The following is a 20,486-nucleotide window of genomic DNA, read 5'->3' as shown; positions in this document are numbered from 1 at the left end:
ATTTATTTTGCTGGAGATCAAACTCAGAACCTAGCACTTCTGAGGCAGGCACTGTGCCACTGAGCTAAATTCCCAACCCCTGCATTGTGATTTTTATGGTGATCAAAGACAAAAATCTAGGCCCTTTGGATGATAATAATGAATTCAGTGTGCATAGAATTTGTGGTTGCATGCACATTATCATACAGTAATTAATATCATGCACAGTGATAGCCAAATAAATTAAAATTGTGTAGAGTCAAAATAAAGCCAAAGTAAAAGTACTCTAGTTTTGGTCGAAGTAAAAGGATAATTATTCAAATTCTCAAAATCTTATTTCTAATTAAATTTATTTTACAAAACAGTGACAGACTACATTTTTTAAAAACTGGCCAAAATAATTTAAGTAAATAAAACAGGAAAATAATTGTTACAATGGTTGATAAAGAGTAGAGGAGTAATTCAGGGTTAGAGCATAGGCAAGGCTCTGGGTTCAGTCACCAAATTCAAAAAAAAAATGAAAAATTTACATCAAACCCTTAGACATATAAAATTTAAGGAAAATGCAGAGGTAATGTAAATCTTGACTCAGTGACCGGATGAAATTTCCAAATTTTATTTCTGACTTATGGTAACCCAAAAAAGGGTTTACAAAGTCACACATTTGAGAAAAATGATAGAAAAACTAAGCTTAATGCTTATCATAAATAAAACATAATAAAATAAAATTCTGAAATCGGAATTAGGCTTGTGTTAAATCATACACAAAGTAGTTTAGTAAAAACAAAGACAACTTAGCAATTGTGAATGTGAAAATTTTAAGAAGTAAAACTCCAAAATAGGGCAAGGAGAAATGCATGCATAAATTGTATCTGATCTTGGTTACATTTACTTTTAAGTGATTCCATAACTATTATAGCAATCTTGCATTTATGACAGCATTTATCTACTTGGTCTCTCCTGACAGTGGACTTGAAAGTAATGTTATTCTTTCTTTTGCATTTACTGGCGATATACTTAGTTTTATAGGCACCAGTCACAAAGCAATCCATTTTTATGTCTCAATATGGTGTGTACGTGTCTTTTTTTAAAACTAAAAGCATGTTTTAAATAATTATTACTCCTGGATGTAGTCACTAATTTCTTAAAGCTGCAAAAGGCAACTTAATATTTCTGCATAGCAGCTGTAATACACAATATTGCACAGAACTAAAGCATTACAGTGCCAGCAGTTTTCTATACACAGTACTTAAGATAATTATAAAAACTCATCTTCATTACTGTGTGCTAGCATTTTTTAACAATTTAATTTGGATAGGTTACAAAATACATTCAGGTCACACAGATATAATTACTGTACACCCAAGAAGCTATAAAATGTCCCCAACCAAATCCCTTTGACCCTGTTAATGTCTGTTCCTTGTTAATCTAAGGCAAACATTGTTTGTAGTGTGCATTTGTTATAGAATATGAAAAAAAAAGGAAGGGGGGTAAGGAAATCCCTTAACAGTTGTTATTAATTCCAGCATTTACCGACTGAGAGTTAAGTGCTGTTTACAAAACAGAACAGATGTAGATGCTGACAAAAAGGTAAACAATTGTTGCATGGCTTCCTGCCAGATTCTGAACCGATATATTAAACTCCAAGTGAAGCACATTTCCCCTATGGATTGCACTTATTGCCACTTCATTTCCTGTGTGCTCTCTCTCTCTGTTGCTGTGCCTGGCACTAAGCTATTTCCAGTTCCTTGCTGACCCCTGAGGCCTGGTGCTACCACACACAGCCATTAGAGAAGGGAATTGCATGTGTCTGACACGGCCTGAAACCAATTATTTGATATTTTCTTCAGAATGATGCCCAACTCTGTTGGGAATGAGCAATCATGAAATAATTTACCTCCTGATTTAATTTTTTCCTGCACAAATTAGTTGTAGACTGAGCCGGCTATACACAGCTGCCTGTGACACAGCGCTGTCTTATCAAGATGATACTTGAAATGAAGCGGGGGGGGATTGAATAGGTTGGGGAATCTTGCTTTAAGGGGGCACTGACAAGTTTATCAGATACACGGATCACATGTACTCTTTGCTGATTGAAGATGACAGAACCTCACAGAACTCTCAGGGCAGCAGACAAAACTGCAAGGATACAAACTTAAAGGCACGTTTCATGCTATTAAACACCTCTCTGAGTTCCAGTGCCCATTCTATGTCCCACAGATCTTGGCACATAACTGAAATTTAACAAAATATTAAAAGCAAACACACTGGTTCATGGCTGAATTACCTCCATTAAACTTCACATACAGTAACTCTATTTTCAGATATAAACATAAATGTCAAAGTATATGTACTTTTCTGTAACTGCAATCTTTACAAGTACTTTTTCTAAAACTACAAAGGACTTACACTTACCTTTTGTTGTCTCTAAATCACAGGAACACGGAAACATCTGAGACAGTCACTCACATATGTGCAGTAATCCCTTGTCTATAAATTCTGGCAAGAGTTTTTCTCACTTTTACACATTAATTTCACATTTGACTTTAACTATTAAATCTTAAAGAGGCTGTGGTTGCTACATCTTCCCATTTCTTTTTTCAGGATTGAGTTGCCACTATCTAGTCCCACATGCAATAACTTTAAACTTTATTTATAGCTTTTGTGATAGCTAAGAAAAATTATAAGAAAAAATGCCCATGAAAAGCATACCTTCTTCAAATGACTGAAGGATTAGTGTTTTATTGCATTAACCAAAAAGAACAATAACAACGCTGATTATAATTGACTGTACTACTGTTTGGAAAAAAGATAAAAGGTGGTACTATAAAATCATTTTACAATGTAGCTTTTGCTGACAATAACTATCATAAAATTTGGAGATAAATTCTCTTCTTTTCAGGATTATTTCACAAACATGGGTGTCCACTCCAATAATTACACTACACTGCACCTTTTGCTGGTGGAAATTCTAACAATGAATTCAAACTTCAAGTAATTTCTACCTAGGAGGATAAACAATCTAATGCCATTTTTTTCCTAAAATCAGCTAGTCTAAGTTATAAAATGGTTAATACCAAAACTTCAAATTATTCAGTCTTTAATATTTCATTGACATCATATAATTCCCAAGGCTGTATTAGATTCTCATCTCTGACTTAAATTTATTTGCTATCTTGGGTTCTTCTATTGTTCTGTTATGAAAGAGAATAAACTAATAATACAGTAAACTATACTTTTATAAATAATAGACAAGGGCTATCTGTAATTATTCAATGTTGAAAAGATGTTGTAATAAGCAAAGTCTGGTAGGTTTTACTTTTGATTGGCCCTGCACACTATCCCCATTTTAAGTAACTCAATTTTCTTACATGCATAATTTTAGATCTTCACTTACAAAGTTCTTATGAGTGTTTTGATAAGACTAGAAGCAATATATGTAAGCAGAAAAATAGATATTTGATGTTAAGAACAAGAGAAAAAAATAACTTCTGACTGAAATCCATAATGACTTTTGAATATTTTACCCAAAACTATGTTTTATTTTTTCACTTTCATTTTTAGTAGAAGAAGGAACAAGCGATTTAACTCTTGATCTCTCAAGTAGTTTCTCCTTTAAAAAATCCTATGCACAAACTGGGCATGATGATGCATGCCTGTAATCCCAGCACTCTGGGTGGCTGAGGCAGGAGAATCCCAAATTCAAGCCTAGCCTGGACAATTTCAGATTTAGCTAAAATCTGACTCAAAATTTAAAATGGACTGTGGATGCAGCCAAGGCCATAGGCTCAATCCTCAGTACCCACCCCAAAAGAAAGAAAAAGTTCTACACAGAGATCAATCCATACTCAAAAAAGGCCGCTTCTAAAAAGAATCAATTATTTCCTATGTGTAAAAGATTGAGATTTCTCGTTATAATCTGAATGTGTGTGCTCCTCCCCATTCCCAGTTGAAGTTCTGCTTGACCCCCAAGGACATAGCTCTGGGAGATGGGGCCTTTAGGGGCTCTAATCAGGTCATCAGGATTGGGCTCTTATGAAAACGATTAGTGTCCTTATAGAAGAGAACCCGGGAAGCACCCCTGCCCTTCCGCCGTGAGAAGGCACAGACGGCCATCTATGAGCCAGAAGGTGAGCCCTCTGCAGACAGCAGAGCAGCTGCAGCCTTGACCGGAATCGCCAGCCTGGACACTGAGAGAAATAGATGTTTACTGTGGAAGCCCCCAAATCCACGCCATTCTGTTATAGCAGCCTGGCTGTACTGAGACATCTCGTAAGGTAAAACAAGCAAGTAGAGATGTTAAATATGACAACTAATTTTTGCAGATGTTTTATACCAAGTATTTGATTTTATAGATATAAAACTGATGGTCAAAGATTTTCATATTTATACCAAAATAATTACAATGAAAATGTTATATTGTAGTGCACAAATTCCAAGTTGATTTTCATTAGAAAGAGTGTTATGGTACAAGAATGATCATGAAAATTCAGTCTCCTGGTTAAAAAAATTGATTTTAAAAATAATCTTATCAATGTTTATTTGCTTTTCTTCTTAAACTCAGATTTATTTTTTAAAAAATACTGGGTACCATACAGGTGTAGTGGTGTACTCCTATAATCCCAGCTCTAAGAAGGCTGAGACAGGAGGTTTGCTTTGAGTTTGAGACTAGCCGGAGCCGAATCATGAGTTCAAGGCCAGTGTGAACTATGAGACCCTGTTTTTAAAAAGAAGAAAGGAAAGAAGGGAAAGGAAAAAATATGAGAAAAAGAAAAAATGAAACAAAGTCTTTGTGGAGAGGTTTAAGGGAGGGCAGGAAAATAGGGAAAAATAAGAATCAAGAAATAAATGGAATTAATATGAGAAAATGAAAAATAATGGAAAAAAATTATTTGTAGATAGGGAGGGAGGGTTTAAAGAGAGGGCAGGGGAATGGAAGAAAAATAAGAACCAAGATTGATTATGTAAAGGCACAAATTTCAACAATTAATGTCATTATATTGTATACATTAAATGCATCAATAAAATTAAATTTTTAAAATTGATAAAATTTTATGTATGCTTAATAAACATATTTACATATTGGAAAAAAGATACATTATGTAAAGGTACAAATTCCCAATAACAAATGTCAGTATATCGTATACCTAAAATGTACCATACCAAGAAACTTAATGAATGAAAAACCCCAGAAAAATATGTTGAATACTCAATAACTGATTAATAATATAATACCCAAGAGACACACATCACATTTCCAAGAACCTGAATAATATTTAACACTTGTAATAGTCCACTGGAAAAATGAACATATAGTAAATAGAAATTTGGGGATTCGTGACTTCTGAACATTTTTATATAAAACAAGTGAAATAAGCATTACTTTGTTATGCTCATAAATTAAAATATAGACAGACAATTTCAACAGGGTAAAGCAGAAGACAGAAAAGTTTTAGGAAGGCTGCATAAGGACTTCTCAACTTACTTCGCACAGAACAGCAATTTCTGGCTAGCAACTACCTCGTGCATATGCGCCCGCATTCTTTGCCCAAGGCAGAGTGGCTGAAAGGTAGATTTGTCCACTTTGAGAATAATTTTGTTTCAAAAATTTTTTGCAATGACTTTTTTCAATCATTCTCATTGTGCTCTTAAAATGTCACTTATATTTTTTAACTAAACATTTCTTTTCTCAAGGCTAAAAATTAGGTCTTTAAAACCTCTATATCTAGGGGTTAGAATGCAGCTCAGGTAGAGCACAGGCTTAGCACATGCAAGGGCCTGGGTTCAAATCCCACCACCAAAATAAACACAAACAAACAAAACTCTCAGTATTTTGTTTCAAAAGTGTTTCTTTTTTTAAAAAGTTATTAAAAGGTTAATAAAGGTATATAAATCTCAAACTGACCCCTTAGAAGCAATTATAACAGTGAATCAGTTTCATCTTCTTTTCTTAATATCTGGATGTCATAATTAGAGGACACGGCAAGTGAGTCTTTCTACCCTTCAGAAGAACACACAAGAGTTCCAAGGAGCCAGGAAGCAGATAGAAAACAGAACAATTTAGTGATTTCTAATTCTTATTACATGGAAGGAAAAAGAGTACTGAAATTAATTACGTATACCTTTCTCTGTCACCAAATATACTTCTCATCTTTGCTGTCCTTCTGTCTTTAAAACACTGTCTGACGGGCCTCAGGACATTTAATGGTGAATAGCTGGATCACTAAAGTCCCTGCGGCAGAAAGTAATGTTTTAGGTAAAGATTCACACATACGCATGCTACCACACACCGACCTGAGCATGTGACCCTCACCCTGCCCACACACACACACACACACACACACACACACACACACACACGGAATCTAAACATGAGCGAGTACTTAGGGGAAACATTTCTTATATTCAGCCCTTTTGTTTTCTTAGGATGCATTGAAAATAGGGGGAGAAATTTCGCCTTGGATCTTAATTCCAATGCAAACTGGATTGATTAGCTAAATGCTTTCATTTGCTCACCCATAAAAGAAGATGCAGCAGAGTACAGCTTCTAGGTGGTGCTTCAGCAAAGAGAAGTCAAATCAGCAAATTAAAAGTATGAAAGTATTTTTAAAATATGGCACTAGCTAATGGTAATATTATTAATTAAGGGTAAAATGTCTCAAACCTGGCAACAATTATCTCAATTATTTCAGATACTGGGTCTCTTCTAGCTACCTATGCCCTAAAGTTTAAATGTAACCAGCTTACTCACATCTGTAGGTATAAAATAAATTTCTCCATGGACATACTTTTTAATTATCAAGCAAAAAATTAACATTATTACTGCCTTTTTTATGTATTAACAGGTAAAGAAAGCTTTACATCTTCCCCCAAATCTTTTTCCAAACAGAAAATCCAATGATGTGGCTTTATACTGTGTTAGTATCACAGTTCCAAAATTCAACATAGCTTACTTTTATACAGAGAAAGATAAATGCGTTACAATTCTAAAAAGTATAACACAAAATTTAAGATCTCAAAAGTGGCTAATATGAAAATTACTTTTTAAATTCTAAGAGGTTTCTTTGTCTTACAAGCCAATGCATTCAGCAAGAGGATGGGCTTTGTCTCAACAGGTTTGAGTACCTTTAAGGTTTAGCCATGAACTTTCAACAAGATAACCAAATCTCATTTCTGTATCCATGAAATAGGGATCAGGCCCAACTTTTCAGAAATGTTGCAAGTCAAAGGGTATTCCCATGCATGAAATATTTAGCATGGTGCATGGCAAACTAAAAGCACTTAACATACAGTATCTACTGGACCAATGGCTTTATATATGTATTCAAAAACTGATATGTAGAAAAACAGAGGTGATCATAGGAAAACAGTAACTTTAAAAAGTTGAATTTTTGTTCTGAGTAACATTTCCTTGCAAAAGATATACTTTATTTAACTACTTTCTGCAAAATAAATTCTAAGCTATCTGTACCTTATCAAAATTCAAGAATCAGAATGGCTGGGAATAACCATGCACACAGAAAACTCTACCCTAACCTCCATGATGAAATTGCCCTATCCTGTCCCCTTTAAGGGAACTGAAATAAATAGTTCTAGTCTTTACTCTTACCCTACTAGATCACTTTGAGGACATTAATGAGGAGAGATCAAGTGTACAGAAGGGAATCAATGACTGGTGAAAGCCCTCCCGGCCCAGGAAAGGGTCAGAAGGGTCTCTTTTCCCTGCCAATGACATGGCTGTCCTTGGCTATCACAGAAGATGGAGGCACAGGCACTCCATGTAAACACAGAACCAGAAGACAGGAAGCCTTAATGGTCAATCCTGTCAAAACCCAAAATACTACTTTAGAATCTCTTTACACTCTAAAAAAACACACTAAATTTACAAGAGGTTAACATACACCGTACACGGTTTGTGAAATTCTTACCTATAGTCTTGTAGGACAGAAGCACTCCTCCATGATTTACAAAGCCTAACATGGAGGCTTTCATTTTGCATTTATCTATCAAGGGACTCATGTGGATGCAGAGATGCTTTTGGAAACAAGCATTGCCTTGCCTGCTGTCTATGGCCTTGTAGAAATGAGCTGGTTCTTCACTGGACAAATACAAGTCAGGACTAAATCCCTACCTGGCCTGATTGAAATACATGCCATGAACAGGCATATGGATTTCTTTGCAATCAACAATACATAATAGCTGCATTTCTAATTGCTGTCTGTGATCATAATTTTAATCATGTTTAAAAATGTTCTTATAAGAATAAAAATTGAAAAACTAAAAATCTTGGTTAGTTGATCAAAGACAAAGGCAAAAAAAAAAGAATTATTGAGAATAGCTTCAGATGTAAGCTGCAAGGACAAACTCCACTTCCTGTTCTTATTTAATCTCCCACTGCCTCCCTACCCTCCAACAATCCTTATAAAATATGCAACCACAGGAGATGAGCAGTTTCATATTATTATATCCAAGTTTCCCTTGGGAGAGGGAAACAACACAGATAAGAGATCTAAAGGACGCTTTTGTTGTACCTTCTATGGGGGCACACAAAGCCACATTCTTTGCCAATTAATACATGTGTGTCAGTACAGAGAGTACATGTGGTGGCAGTTTCCAAGGTCAAATTACGGACCTAAACTTTGTGGTCATGTACAGAGTCAGAAAAAGTTTAGACTTCAAAGGATCTTTAGATATTATCACATGTAAGCCTTTCATTTTTTTCAATAGAAAGATTCAGAGAGGTTAAATGAGTTACCTAAGGTCACAGAGCAAGGGGCTATGGCAGTGAGGCACTCAGAGCCAAAACATGACTTACAATCAACAAGACAAGCAAAACCCACCCAAAACCTGAAACTATACTATTGTTTTAAAGGAAATGATGATTAGCTGAACATGATGGTGCATGTCTATGATCCGAGCACTTGGGAGGTTGAGGCAGGAGGATTGCTGCTGCAAGTTCAAGGTAAGCCTGAAGTGCGTAGCAAAATTCTATCTCAAAAAAACCTAAGAAATATAAAACAATAACTAAACAGGAATTAATAATAACTGAATAGGCCATACTTTCTCATTTTTTACTCCATTTTCTATTTTGTATTACTTAAAATTCTGTCTTCTACTAGTGCAAGATTAAAAATAATAAGTATAATTGTTCTCAGAGTTCTTGTGGATTCTTTCCTCCTGCATCTAGAGTACAAAGGGCACAATGGGATGAAGAAAAGAGCCTTGCAAGGGGCTCCTCCTGCTCTGTAACAGTAGCAAAGGGCAGGGCAGGGCAGGACAGGATGGGATGGGATAACGCAGCAAGGCACACCATAGCATAAAAAACACATCAAATTAGTTCCTTAGGTGACCAGAACCAGCAAATTATGTCAGGTATGAATCACTGTCAATAAAAAGAAAAAACATTTAATGAGTACTATAAACAATACAGGAGTATGAAAATCAAAAAAGAGAAAGTGTTCTGTAAGTTATTTTTAATTCTAATTATCATTGTATCTTGCAGTGCTTTTGACACACAGTTTTGAGACATGTCGAGATGATATCCCAGGCCTAAGGATGTAGCTTAGCAGTAGAACACTTGCCTAGCATGTGTGAGGCTCTGAATTTAATCCTTAGCACTGGGTGGGGGAAAAAAAGATAATATACCAAATAATTGCAAACAGAGGAAATTCCTCTCTTTGCCTTATTAGCTGTGTGGCCTTAGGAAATATTTACTTATCTGAGTCTCAGTTTTCCCATATAAAAAGTATAAACAAATGTGAAAAAGAATTCAGGAGATTAAATGAACTTACATATATAGTCTTACAAAATCTTATGCATAACAACAAGCAGTAGTCACTTTTATGCTCAAGTAATATAGATAATTTATAGATCATTCAAAAAAGAGCGATCAATTCTCAATTTAAATACAAAACCAGAGTCAATTAAAGATTCTGTAGGTCCATATTGTATTACCTCATCAAGAACATAGTAGGCATATGCAGAAACAGACAGGACATTAGCTTATTAGGGCCACAGGAGGCAGATAAATACTGTTTAGGACATATCAACAGATAAGTATGAAGGAATTACTCTATAAACAAAAATACATTTAAGTTGGGACCTGTAGCATTCAAATGAGAAGAGCAAAGGTGGCGTGGAGAAGAGTGACATGACAACAACACAGAGAGGATTCAGAAAAGGGTTTCCAAATGAGATGTGCTATTTCCATTCTGAGTCTTAATTAACAGAGCAAAGTCATAGAGCAAGGGCTCTGTAGTCAGACAGACACGAATTTGAATCTTGACTTCATTCTCTGGCCTTGAGCAAATTAGTTAAAACCTGTATGTCTTAGTTACTTCACTGCATAATGGAGATAATAATGGTATCTACCTTGTTTGGTGGTTAGAGGAATTAAGTATAAGACTGCATATCACTTTCTGAAGTAATAGATGTCAGCAGTCAGCTGGTATTTAAGGAAGATCCTTTCTGCAGATCTCAGGCAAAATATCAAAGCCTTGGTAAGCATAAAGATATAGATGTATATGAAAGATAATATATTTCATTCAAGTAAAAATATAAATTATTGCTGCTCATTTCGAAGCTGCATTTCTTTAATAAAGAAAATTTGGTAACTGGGTAAAAATTGGCTGATCTTTCCAGTTACTCTGGCATTTCTCATAAAGCAGCAAAGACTCAATTAGTTTTCTTTCTAATTCTTTGTCTAGCTTAGAATCGTGAACATTATAGCTGCTAAATGACGGTAGCTGGTAAATAAGGCAAAATTTATTTAAAGCTGAGTTGATTTTCAGGTAGTCCACCTGAATATTGCTGTTTGAAATTTCTTCTATGGGTAACAAAACATTTCATCTGCACTTTGAAACAATGGATGACAGCATGGTGGTTGAGAATATAGGTAATGCACATAAAGTACTACATTTGAATCTTGATTCTGCTTATGAAATCCCACTCCTAGTTCCAATTTTAGTATAAAAGTAGACTCGCCCACTTTTCTCTCGGAAACAGGAAAATACCTCAGTATCAGTCCTAAAGACGCCACTCCAATTTACACATATTTTCAACCACATGGATCTTTTCTTTAGCTAAAAGCTATATTTAGCATACAAAAAATATTCACAACGGAAATAGTGTATAAGTAGAGAGGAAATTTCTGTGAAAGAATATAAAACTTGTAAAAAATAAGTGCACTCATGAAATACATGTGAGAATTTGTGTTAACAAATGAAAATATAATAGCTTTGAACAAATTGCAATGTTGCTAAATTAACCAATTTTGGATTTTGCCACAACCTAAGTTGTTAGGTGTCCGTTCTGCAATGTCATCCAGCTTTCAGAAGAAAATAAAAATTTAAGAAAAAATATTGATGTATATAAAAGTTTATATATCAATGTTAACTTAGTCTCCTGTCATTTAAATCATGAAGATAAGTAAAAATATAGTGAAATATAGAAATAATTAACAAGGTTATAAATACAAAGATCCCTAACAATTTAATGATAATTTTCAAATACTTAAATAATGTAGTTTATGAATCTAGTTAGAGATATACCTCAGAGATTCATGATTAATAATTTTAGAACAATTACATTTTACCTTGATTTCTGTCCACTGGTGGAAAATTAAAACCATAAACAAAAAGTTTATTGTAGCACAATAATTTCTTCCTTTTTTCTTTTAATTTAATATATTCTTACTGAAGAATTAGAGAAACTTTTAAAATTAGGCAAAGCATAAATGCTATACCTTTTATAAAATTAAAATATAGAATTTTATAATTAATATTTAATAATTACTCTTTTAGAAGAACTGGCTGAGTAAAGTGTTGTAAGATTTTTTAATTAATGCAAAATTCAACACATTTTCAGCAAGTCTTCTTTTACCTAATGCTGCTTTGGCTGCAGAAGATACAATGGATTAAAAATTAAGCTTTTATGTTATACATAAAACTGTATATATTTATATACAGTTTCACCCAATACTCAGTCTTTGTTGCATGCAATCAAGAGAAATGACACTCTTATGTGCAAAACTTTTGGCTTACATTTTCAGTATCATTAACAATGTAATAGAAGAGAAAACACTTCTCTGACTACACTTATGTAAGAAGCAATAATGCATAAAAGAGAAATGTATACTGCAAAATTACATTTATTTTTTGATTTATTTCCAAGTTTGCAATGAGATTTAACCAAAGAAAAACCAAAAATCCAACTAAACCAAAACAAATAAGCAACCCCACCTCAATTAAAGATATATAAAGGTTTAAGTTAAACCAAACCGAAAAGGTAAATGTCACTAACCCAAGGCATGCACTGCTCCTCTGTGCTTGCTGGAACTCTTGCTTGTTTTAACCACATGGGCAGCATTTTCTTTGAACTGCAGCTCACAAAAGTTCTCAAGAAATTTTCCCATTTCTTCTGTAACTGTATCCAAGTAAGTTTCTTTAATGAATTTCACTGTTGAAGATGGAGCTAAAATTTCACACAGTGTGCTAAAATCCTCTTTTATCATTGAATATAACTTAAGCATTGCACTTTGGTATCCATGAGCTATTATATCTAAATTTGAATCTCTGCTGTAAGAAGGAAAATTGTCCTGCAGAAGTTTAGCCAACATTTTATTCTGTATGTTTTGGTACTTGATGATAACTTCTGATTCTGGATAGAGAAATAAGAATTGTTGTATGCACTGATTTTTCAATACAATTCTTTGCTGTGAACTGTTTATTTCATTGAGGCTTTGTAATCTGTTCACTAAGAAGCATCGAAGATGCAGTCTTATATCATCCCATATAGACTTTACATCCACTGGGGAATGATCTTCAACAGAATGAAGAGAAGTCCCAGGCAGGAAATGAAAAGATGTTTCACTTAAAGTTGATGGTAATGAAATGCTGCTCTTGCAGGACAGGTCCCAAAGTAAACCCAGTATCATTTCTTCTTGATTTTGTTCATTCTTCAATACATCATCCTGGTAAAAGTAAATGATCACATAAGGAATGCATTACATCTAAATACAAAAAGAAAAATGACTCTACAGACATATACGATTTTATAATAATTTATATCACTTTAGAATCAATACTCTGATGCCCTTTAAGATTTTTTTGTCTTTGCCTTTGGAATTTAATCAATGAAGACCATTTGGAATGATAGCTTTTATGGTCTGTTAAACGCGGTAAAAGCCCAGCTGGCTATCAATGGAGTTCTAGACATATAGTTTTTAGCTTTTATTGTTACACCTCTGATATAACTCGCGATGTGTGAAAGCTGAAGCTCAAAAGTTCTAAATAAAAAATCTATAGTGAAGCATTGATTGAAATGTGCTCTAAGACAAAATAAATTCAAGATCATGCCCCTAATTAATTCTTGGTAGATAATTTTCATGCCTGAATGAGTACACTTATTATTATAAAACCCCAAATGAACATGCAATACTTAAAATCATTCTAGAACAGAGTGGAGATCTTTAAAAATAGTGTGTGCCTAGGAGTTATTAATAGTTACCATCCTGAGAAATAAAATTTAATACAATGAATGACTTCAACTTGCATTTAAATTCCTTAGAACCACATTAAGAAAGATTTTACTTTGAAAATTAATCTGAGAATATATCAGTTCTCTTTTAAGAAATAACTAACTCAAAATGGGATAAAGATATTCTCAGAATTGCTCCCAAAAAGATGATATGAAATTACTCTTTTATAATTTCTGAGCTGATAGAAAACAATGGTGTGCATAATTCTGAATAATAAATGGACAAAATATTACTTTCTTCTTAGACTGAATTACACACATACATTCTCTTTACACGCTGACTTCCCCAATTATATCTACTTCAGCTAATAGTGAAATTAGTTTCTATTCTTTCAGTAGAAAAAAGCTGATTACAAGAGGAAGCAAGGCTGAAGTGGCATATAAAAACTGGGCAAGCTTTAAAACTTCTTATTGATAAACAGATACCACAGGTATTATGGGTGATTCAGAATTATGAATAACTTCTAGACACATTCTTAGAATTTGCTTTCAGTCATGCTAAACATTGCAATGCCAACTTCAAAGTTCTACCTGTAATAATTATATTCAATGTTTATTTTTTTATTATATAAAGGGCATTTCCCACACCGATGCTCTGGTTTATTCATATGAAAACTGTGGCACAGATGTTTTTAAAAACTCACTTCACAGATAAGGATACTAATATGAATGCCTAGGTAACTTTCCAAACGTCACCTATAAGAAGGCACAGAACCAAGAATAGATCCCTGGAATCACTCATCATCTGCATTCTGTCTACTACACTCAAGAGAACATACAGTGCATGGGACGTTTCAGTCACTTCTTTCTCTATCCTCTCTTGATATTTACTTCTTCTGACGCCTCTGGAGAGCAAATGTCTTTAGATATGAGGGCATATTTATGTCATATAAGAATTAAGAATTAAGGCAAATGATCGTATTAGTACCTCAAATGTGTCTGTCTTTAAGCCAGTTAATAACTGTAAATATTTGGTCAAACAAAGAAGAATAATTATATAACTTTAAAGCATGTGTTTTGTAAGATTGCTTACATTTTGAAAATAACTTCAGTATAATTGCCATCATGTGAACCTATTTCTTATTTAAATAGATAATTAATACGAATTTTCTGTGAAAAAAGATATATGAAAAATACCATCAGGATTGACACTTTTAGCACATAGAAACTTGATAAGGTCATTTTAATCTGGGTCTGTTTTAATAATGTGATTCCTTCCTCAAAATAACATGATCAATTATGTAAAAGAGGAAAAACCTAGGTCTGGCACGAGCCTATCAGTCTAATGAGTTTGAACAAAACTAAGGCGGCCTTTGCCCTGCAGTGAATAGAGAACGACTTATGTGTGACAGATTAAAAGATAATTAAAAGCTTTTGCTTTTAATTAAATGAGAAAGCATTATTACATCAATATTAATGAAATTCAATACACAAGGCTCTTAATAGAAATTAAAGGAATAACTATATCCATATTTATTCTTCAAGGCTCTATCTTCAAGAGATAATGGGTAAGAGTGGGATTTTCTTAAAAGATTAAGGCTTCAGGGCACAGTCTTCCTTTCTCTTCCTTTTTTTACTTTGTACACATTAAAGAGACATCTGTAATAATAACAACAGGCATAAACTATTTTCATTTGATTCTGTCATCCTAAGCCATCTACAACCTCAAGATATTTTCCACATCTGCCTGAGTTGATGTTTGATGTTTATACAAAAACAGTGCCTTTTCCCCCCTAAATTAAATTAAAACCATGACTACAGACATACTACTTTCTAACATTGTGCTCTTCCTCTGGGAATCTGTTCTTGTCAGTTACCACGGTTGTAGATGTAGGTGTAATAAAATAACTGTTCTTGTTAGAGAGTTCAGAAACTTTTCTAATCTAGAGGATGGCTGATGTCAAAGACAGACCAATATAATAATGCTCCAATACTTAAGTGATCTTGTGCAAACTTCTGCCTTGATTTAAAAGAATTAGGTATGACTGCAAGTTGGGAATGTAGTAAATCAGAGATAAAGCCACTCAACAGATGCAATCGGTGGGAATCTTATTAAGTATAATACTGAGCATAGAGCAACTTAGGAGTTGTGAAGGAACATTTACATATAAAAATATAAACTCTGGAAGACAACTTCTGTGTACATTAACTTATTGTGTGGTATTGACATGCTACATATCACATCATAAATCACCGAGGAATTGTAATATTTAGCCTCCAGTTATGTAAAATTTCACTCTATTGATTAAAAACCATAGTAAAGAATTTTTTAAAATGGTTCACAGGATTCTTCTGGGGATACAGAAACAAAACAAAATAAACCTATACACCCCCCTAGATAAGGCAGGCCACTATTATCACTAAAATAAATATTTACATATAGAAATTGAATGAACTGTAGTTCCTGTTCACTTCCAGTATGAAACCAAAAACAAAAAAAATGTTTTACCATTGTTTTGAGGAATTTCATCAAATCTCCATGGGGAATGGAAGGTGACTTAGACGTACTGTAACTACTATGAATCAGCCATTCGAAGCAGTCGGTTTCTGTTTGCAGCTGCACATCTGGACACTGTTTGTTAGCTTCTTTCTGTATTTCTTTAATGCAATGCTTGATGCTATATAAAAGAAAAGATATAATTATTCTGGTAGGAAGTAGACAATAGTTCTATCTCACAACAAAATAGGGCCTGAAATGTGCATCCAGCCTATCTTGTGTATCATTTACAAAATTTATAAAATATTCACATGATACAAAAATAATAACAAAGGGATTACGCATTTTCATTCCTAGATGAAAACCTAGAGTTTACATTTTCTAGCAGGAAAATGTGAAAGAAATTATAAAATCTATAAAATTGCAGTTAAAGATCACCTAGAAATTCTTTTGTGTTAAAACAAATACCAAGTATAAACACAAAGCAATAATGCCTCTTCTGACAGGCAGTGGATGGCAGGGAGAAAAAGACTAGTCCCAAAGACAATAAAAGTCAGTAATAATACTATGTGCTAACAGATGTATGGTAATACAAATCATGGAAAACTTAAATTGACAGAATATTAAGAAGTCAGCCACGCACAGTGGTGCACACCTATAATCCCAGCACTCTATGAGGCTGAGGCAAGAGAACCCCAAGTCCAAGCTCTCCCTAGGCAACTTTGGTGACGTAAAGAAGACCCTGTCTTAAAATAAATAATTTTAAAAAGAGCTGTGGATATTCATCCGTGAGGCTGTGTGTTCAATTCCCACTACTACCAAAAAACAGTCCAGAAGCAGTTACAAAGAGCTTGTAATTTTAATTTTAAAAGCTTCATAAAGAATGTAGAATGTTACTACAGTTAAATGGTATATACCTTTTGTTGCCACCCACCTCCATTCCACAAGAGAAATATACACTAAAAATTGCATATACCTAAAAAGAAAGAAAATAAGACTGGAAGGAAATGAAGCAAAAGGTTAACAATGACAGTTACATTTAGGTGATGCAATTAAATAGGTTTTTATTTCACTTTTCTATATTTCCTTAAGTGTTTATGAGGAAAAAGATGAAAGGACTTCACAAAAAAGATGAAGAGAAAAAACATCCAGGTGAATCTTATGCTTCTGTTTAAAAGATTCCATTCAAAGGATATTTAGCTCTGGTAAAATAACAGATGTACTATGCTATTCCAATTTCTATGTGTGATTCTGTGCATTCACGATTCTCGGTCTTCGCAGGGCGAAGTCCTGACCTTGGCAGAGTGCCAGCTGCAGAGCCATGGGATGTAACGTATCCCCACCACCTGATGGCAGCACACCAAACTACAGCAAGCTGCGAAAACTTCAAATTCCTTTGACACTGAATCCCCTCCTCACCCAGAACTGACACTTATGCCATTGTCTCTTAATAGTTCCGAAGAATATTTGTACTCAGAAGGGAAAGTGACTGTTTTGAAACTATGATTGCTGTTAAATATAGGTTCCATATGCTAGAACCATGTGGGTTTTAGAAACCATGCTCTGATTACTAAAATTGATGCTATATGAAAAATTCCTCAGGTGTGGGTTGACTATAAAAAACACAATATAAAAGTTAGAGTAAAGCTTTTTGGGAGACTTTGGAGTATGAGAGAATTCAAATTAAATTACCTTGAAAAAAATAAATTCTGAGAATCAAAGTGCCTTTTCAGGAAAACAAGGAACTTAAAAGAAAAAAAAAATACCTCCTTTGGCCACAAGCCAATGAATGTCCCAACGGACAGTCCTATTCTGGAACACTGGTTCTGAGTCTGACAAGAGACTGGCAGGAGGTTTCCTAACTTACGTGAACACTTCATGGACTGAGAAACACGATGCTCACCTTGACTCTGGGGACGTCTTATCAAAGGTTTTTATTATACCGTCCTCACGCATCTCGTTCCATGAAACCTAGCAGATTACAGCAAAGGGAACTGGAGAGGATCAGCAGAAAGGCTACCCAAATCTGCTTCAATCAGAACTCGGCTTTTAGGCTAATCTCTTAACATCTGAATCTGGGGAGAGGCCAATAACTATAGTTCATGAATAGGCTAAATCCTTCAGAGGGCTAGATATTTTAGTAATTTGTCCAAATGCTGGTGAAAGGATTAAGCAGTCACATTTCAAGAGACTTCCCTTTTTAATATAATTTAAGGCACTTCCACTTGTTTTTAAAATCACTGTTGCAAATTTTAAAATATCAGAACCCATTGTTGGCAAATGGATTTTTTTTTTTAATTGGCTCAATATCTTGTCAACCTGCCATTCACCAGTATCTATATATCTTATCTAAAAACTTAAATCTTCTGAAGTCTGGCAAGTTCTTATCCAATTGTTATATAAAATAAAACTTTTCAAAATTTAAAGTGGATGTTAGCTACATACATGGACTACCAATTTATTTTCTTTAATCAGGTTAAAATTAAATTAAAAGTTAACTTTCAATATTTAAAAGGTACAATTATTTTCAAATGTTACATTCCAAATACTTTCAAATATGTGTAGTAATATTGCTATCAGGGATATAATCTAGGGTAGAAGGAAGTCTATATATTATTAGGCTTAGATGATACAAATTTCTAGTGGAGGTTTTCTGAAATTCCAGAGCACTTGTCTTTATTTTGGTTTCAGCATTTCCTATTTAACTGGAAATTGCTTCAAATTTTCTTTAGAAGCAAGGTCAGTCATGAGAGAATAACTTAGCTAATTCAACAAACAAAAAATTAATTAGCACGTTTATTGTTAGGTCCCAAACTTTAGGGCAAAATTTAAAGAGTCTAAAAATAGTAGCAGATTCTCTTTTCTAAATAGTTTAAATTCTCAAGTTTACTAACATTAACTGAGTTTAGTGAGGACATTTAAAAGCATCTTCTTAGCTTTGTTTGTAATATTAACATCACTGGAAATTGTTTTAATGTCCAGCAATTTAAAAATGATTAAATGGTTCAATAGCTCACTCAATGGAACAGAACCATAAAAATAAAGTAGAAACTTATCAACGTGGAGAATCTAACAAACACAATGCTGAGAAATGAAATCCACGGGGATATATACACTATGATGTTATTCATATAATAATTTGAAGATATTCTATATAATGACACATTTTGCTAAAGATCACCACACAGGTAGTAAAAGTGTGAGGAAATGCAGAGTCCAACTTCCCCCTCTTGTAGGAGTACGTGAGAGTGTAATAAGTTTTAGGAGAGGGACACAGCTTTGGCAGGACCTGGAGTACTTTATTCCTTAAACTGGACATTGAGAACATGTGTATTTATCATAGTGCTCTGTGCTTCTTCCTAAGTCTCCACGCTGCTTAATAAATTTGTACCCCCGTGTGCTTTAATTATAATGACTCCGAATTATCTAAGTCAATGATGTGTACAAGTGGGACATTTCCAACAGGCTGTGTATAAGTCATTTATAATCCATTTTAAAATGTAATATGGAGTGTGCTTTTTAAAAGAATATCTATAGCAATTTTCTCATTCAACACCACTCCTAGATTTTTGGACTGTAAAAGCTGCTTATGGGACAGGCATTAAATTTGATAAGCACTAAATGAATGCTGAATATGTGGTAGGCACTCTGATATATCCTACTGGGGATCCAAACATGAATACACACCATCCCACCCCTAAAGAATTCTGTCTAGTGAGAGAGAGCTGTAAATAAGCAACTACAATATTGGATGATTTGATAAGAGGTGCATACGAGACACCAAGGGAGTACTCACGAGGCAACCTCTAAATGTACCTGTGGGAAGAGTAGATGTGGCTTATCCTCCTATAAGAAAAGATTATATGCAAAGACACTGACACTTCAAAACAATTTTTAGACTCACTGTACCTAAAATTCACTCACAGCGGACCCATCAGAATGCAGTACTGATCATCTAACCTCACTGCTGTCTCACCTCAAAACTGTTTTTACTTGAATAATAAAAACATCAATGTATTTTTATGGCCACATCTTGTTCTTCCCTTCAAAGCTGGGCCAGGTCTGCAATTTTTACTTCAGAAGTGAGGCTGACTTCTCACTGACCCATCAACTATGATCATCTCTGAGAAAAAATGATTCAACTATTGGCTTGAACTACAATGGGGGCTGAATTTTCTATTTTTTTGAGACAGGGTCTCACTATGTAGTTGAGGCTGATCCGGAACTCACTCTGTAAGGCAGGCTCGTCTCGAACTCACAGCGATCCTCCTGCCTCAGCCTCCCGAGTGCGGGGATTACAGGTGTGTGTCACCACTAGGCAGGCCTGAATTTTCAGTATAACAGTCTTATTCATACTTTAGATGTTGTAATAGTTTCAAAACAGACATGTGCCTCCCTTTCCTTAGTTCTCATGGAAAGATAATGTTAACACTATTCTTTAGGATATCCTCAAACCACTTTTCTTTATTACCTTATTCTTTTTTCTTGGTGTAGAGTAAGTAAAGCTAACAGGCTTAGAAATATATATATATAT

At 34.2% G+C, this 20,486-nt stretch overlaps 1 protein-coding gene across 1 annotated transcript in view; it reads right to left on the bottom strand.

The window, feature by feature from the left end:
- Positions 1 to 20,486, bottom strand: part of Kiaa0825 (KIAA0825 ortholog) — a 360,888-nt gene that overhangs the window by 298,535 nt on the left and 41,867 nt on the right. Inside the window, exons 3-4 of the mRNA XM_010637195.3 lie at positions 15,965 to 16,133; positions 12,280 to 12,949 (exon numbers count right to left, since the gene is read on the bottom strand). Coding sequence (XP_010635497.1) covers positions 12,280 to 12,949; positions 15,965 to 16,133 — 839 coding nt within the window. The remainder of the gene's footprint in view (positions 1 to 12,279; positions 12,950 to 15,964; positions 16,134 to 20,486) is intronic.

Source organism: Fukomys damarensis, unplaced genomic scaffold (genome assembly GCF_012274545.1).
Source record: "Fukomys damarensis isolate Sample0158 unplaced genomic scaffold, DMR_v1.0_HiC HiC_scaffold_3, whole genome shotgun sequence".
Taxonomy (NCBI): Eukaryota; Metazoa; Chordata; class Mammalia; order Rodentia; family Bathyergidae; genus Fukomys; species Fukomys damarensis.
This window is presented reverse-complemented; position numbering and strand designations above follow the sequence as displayed.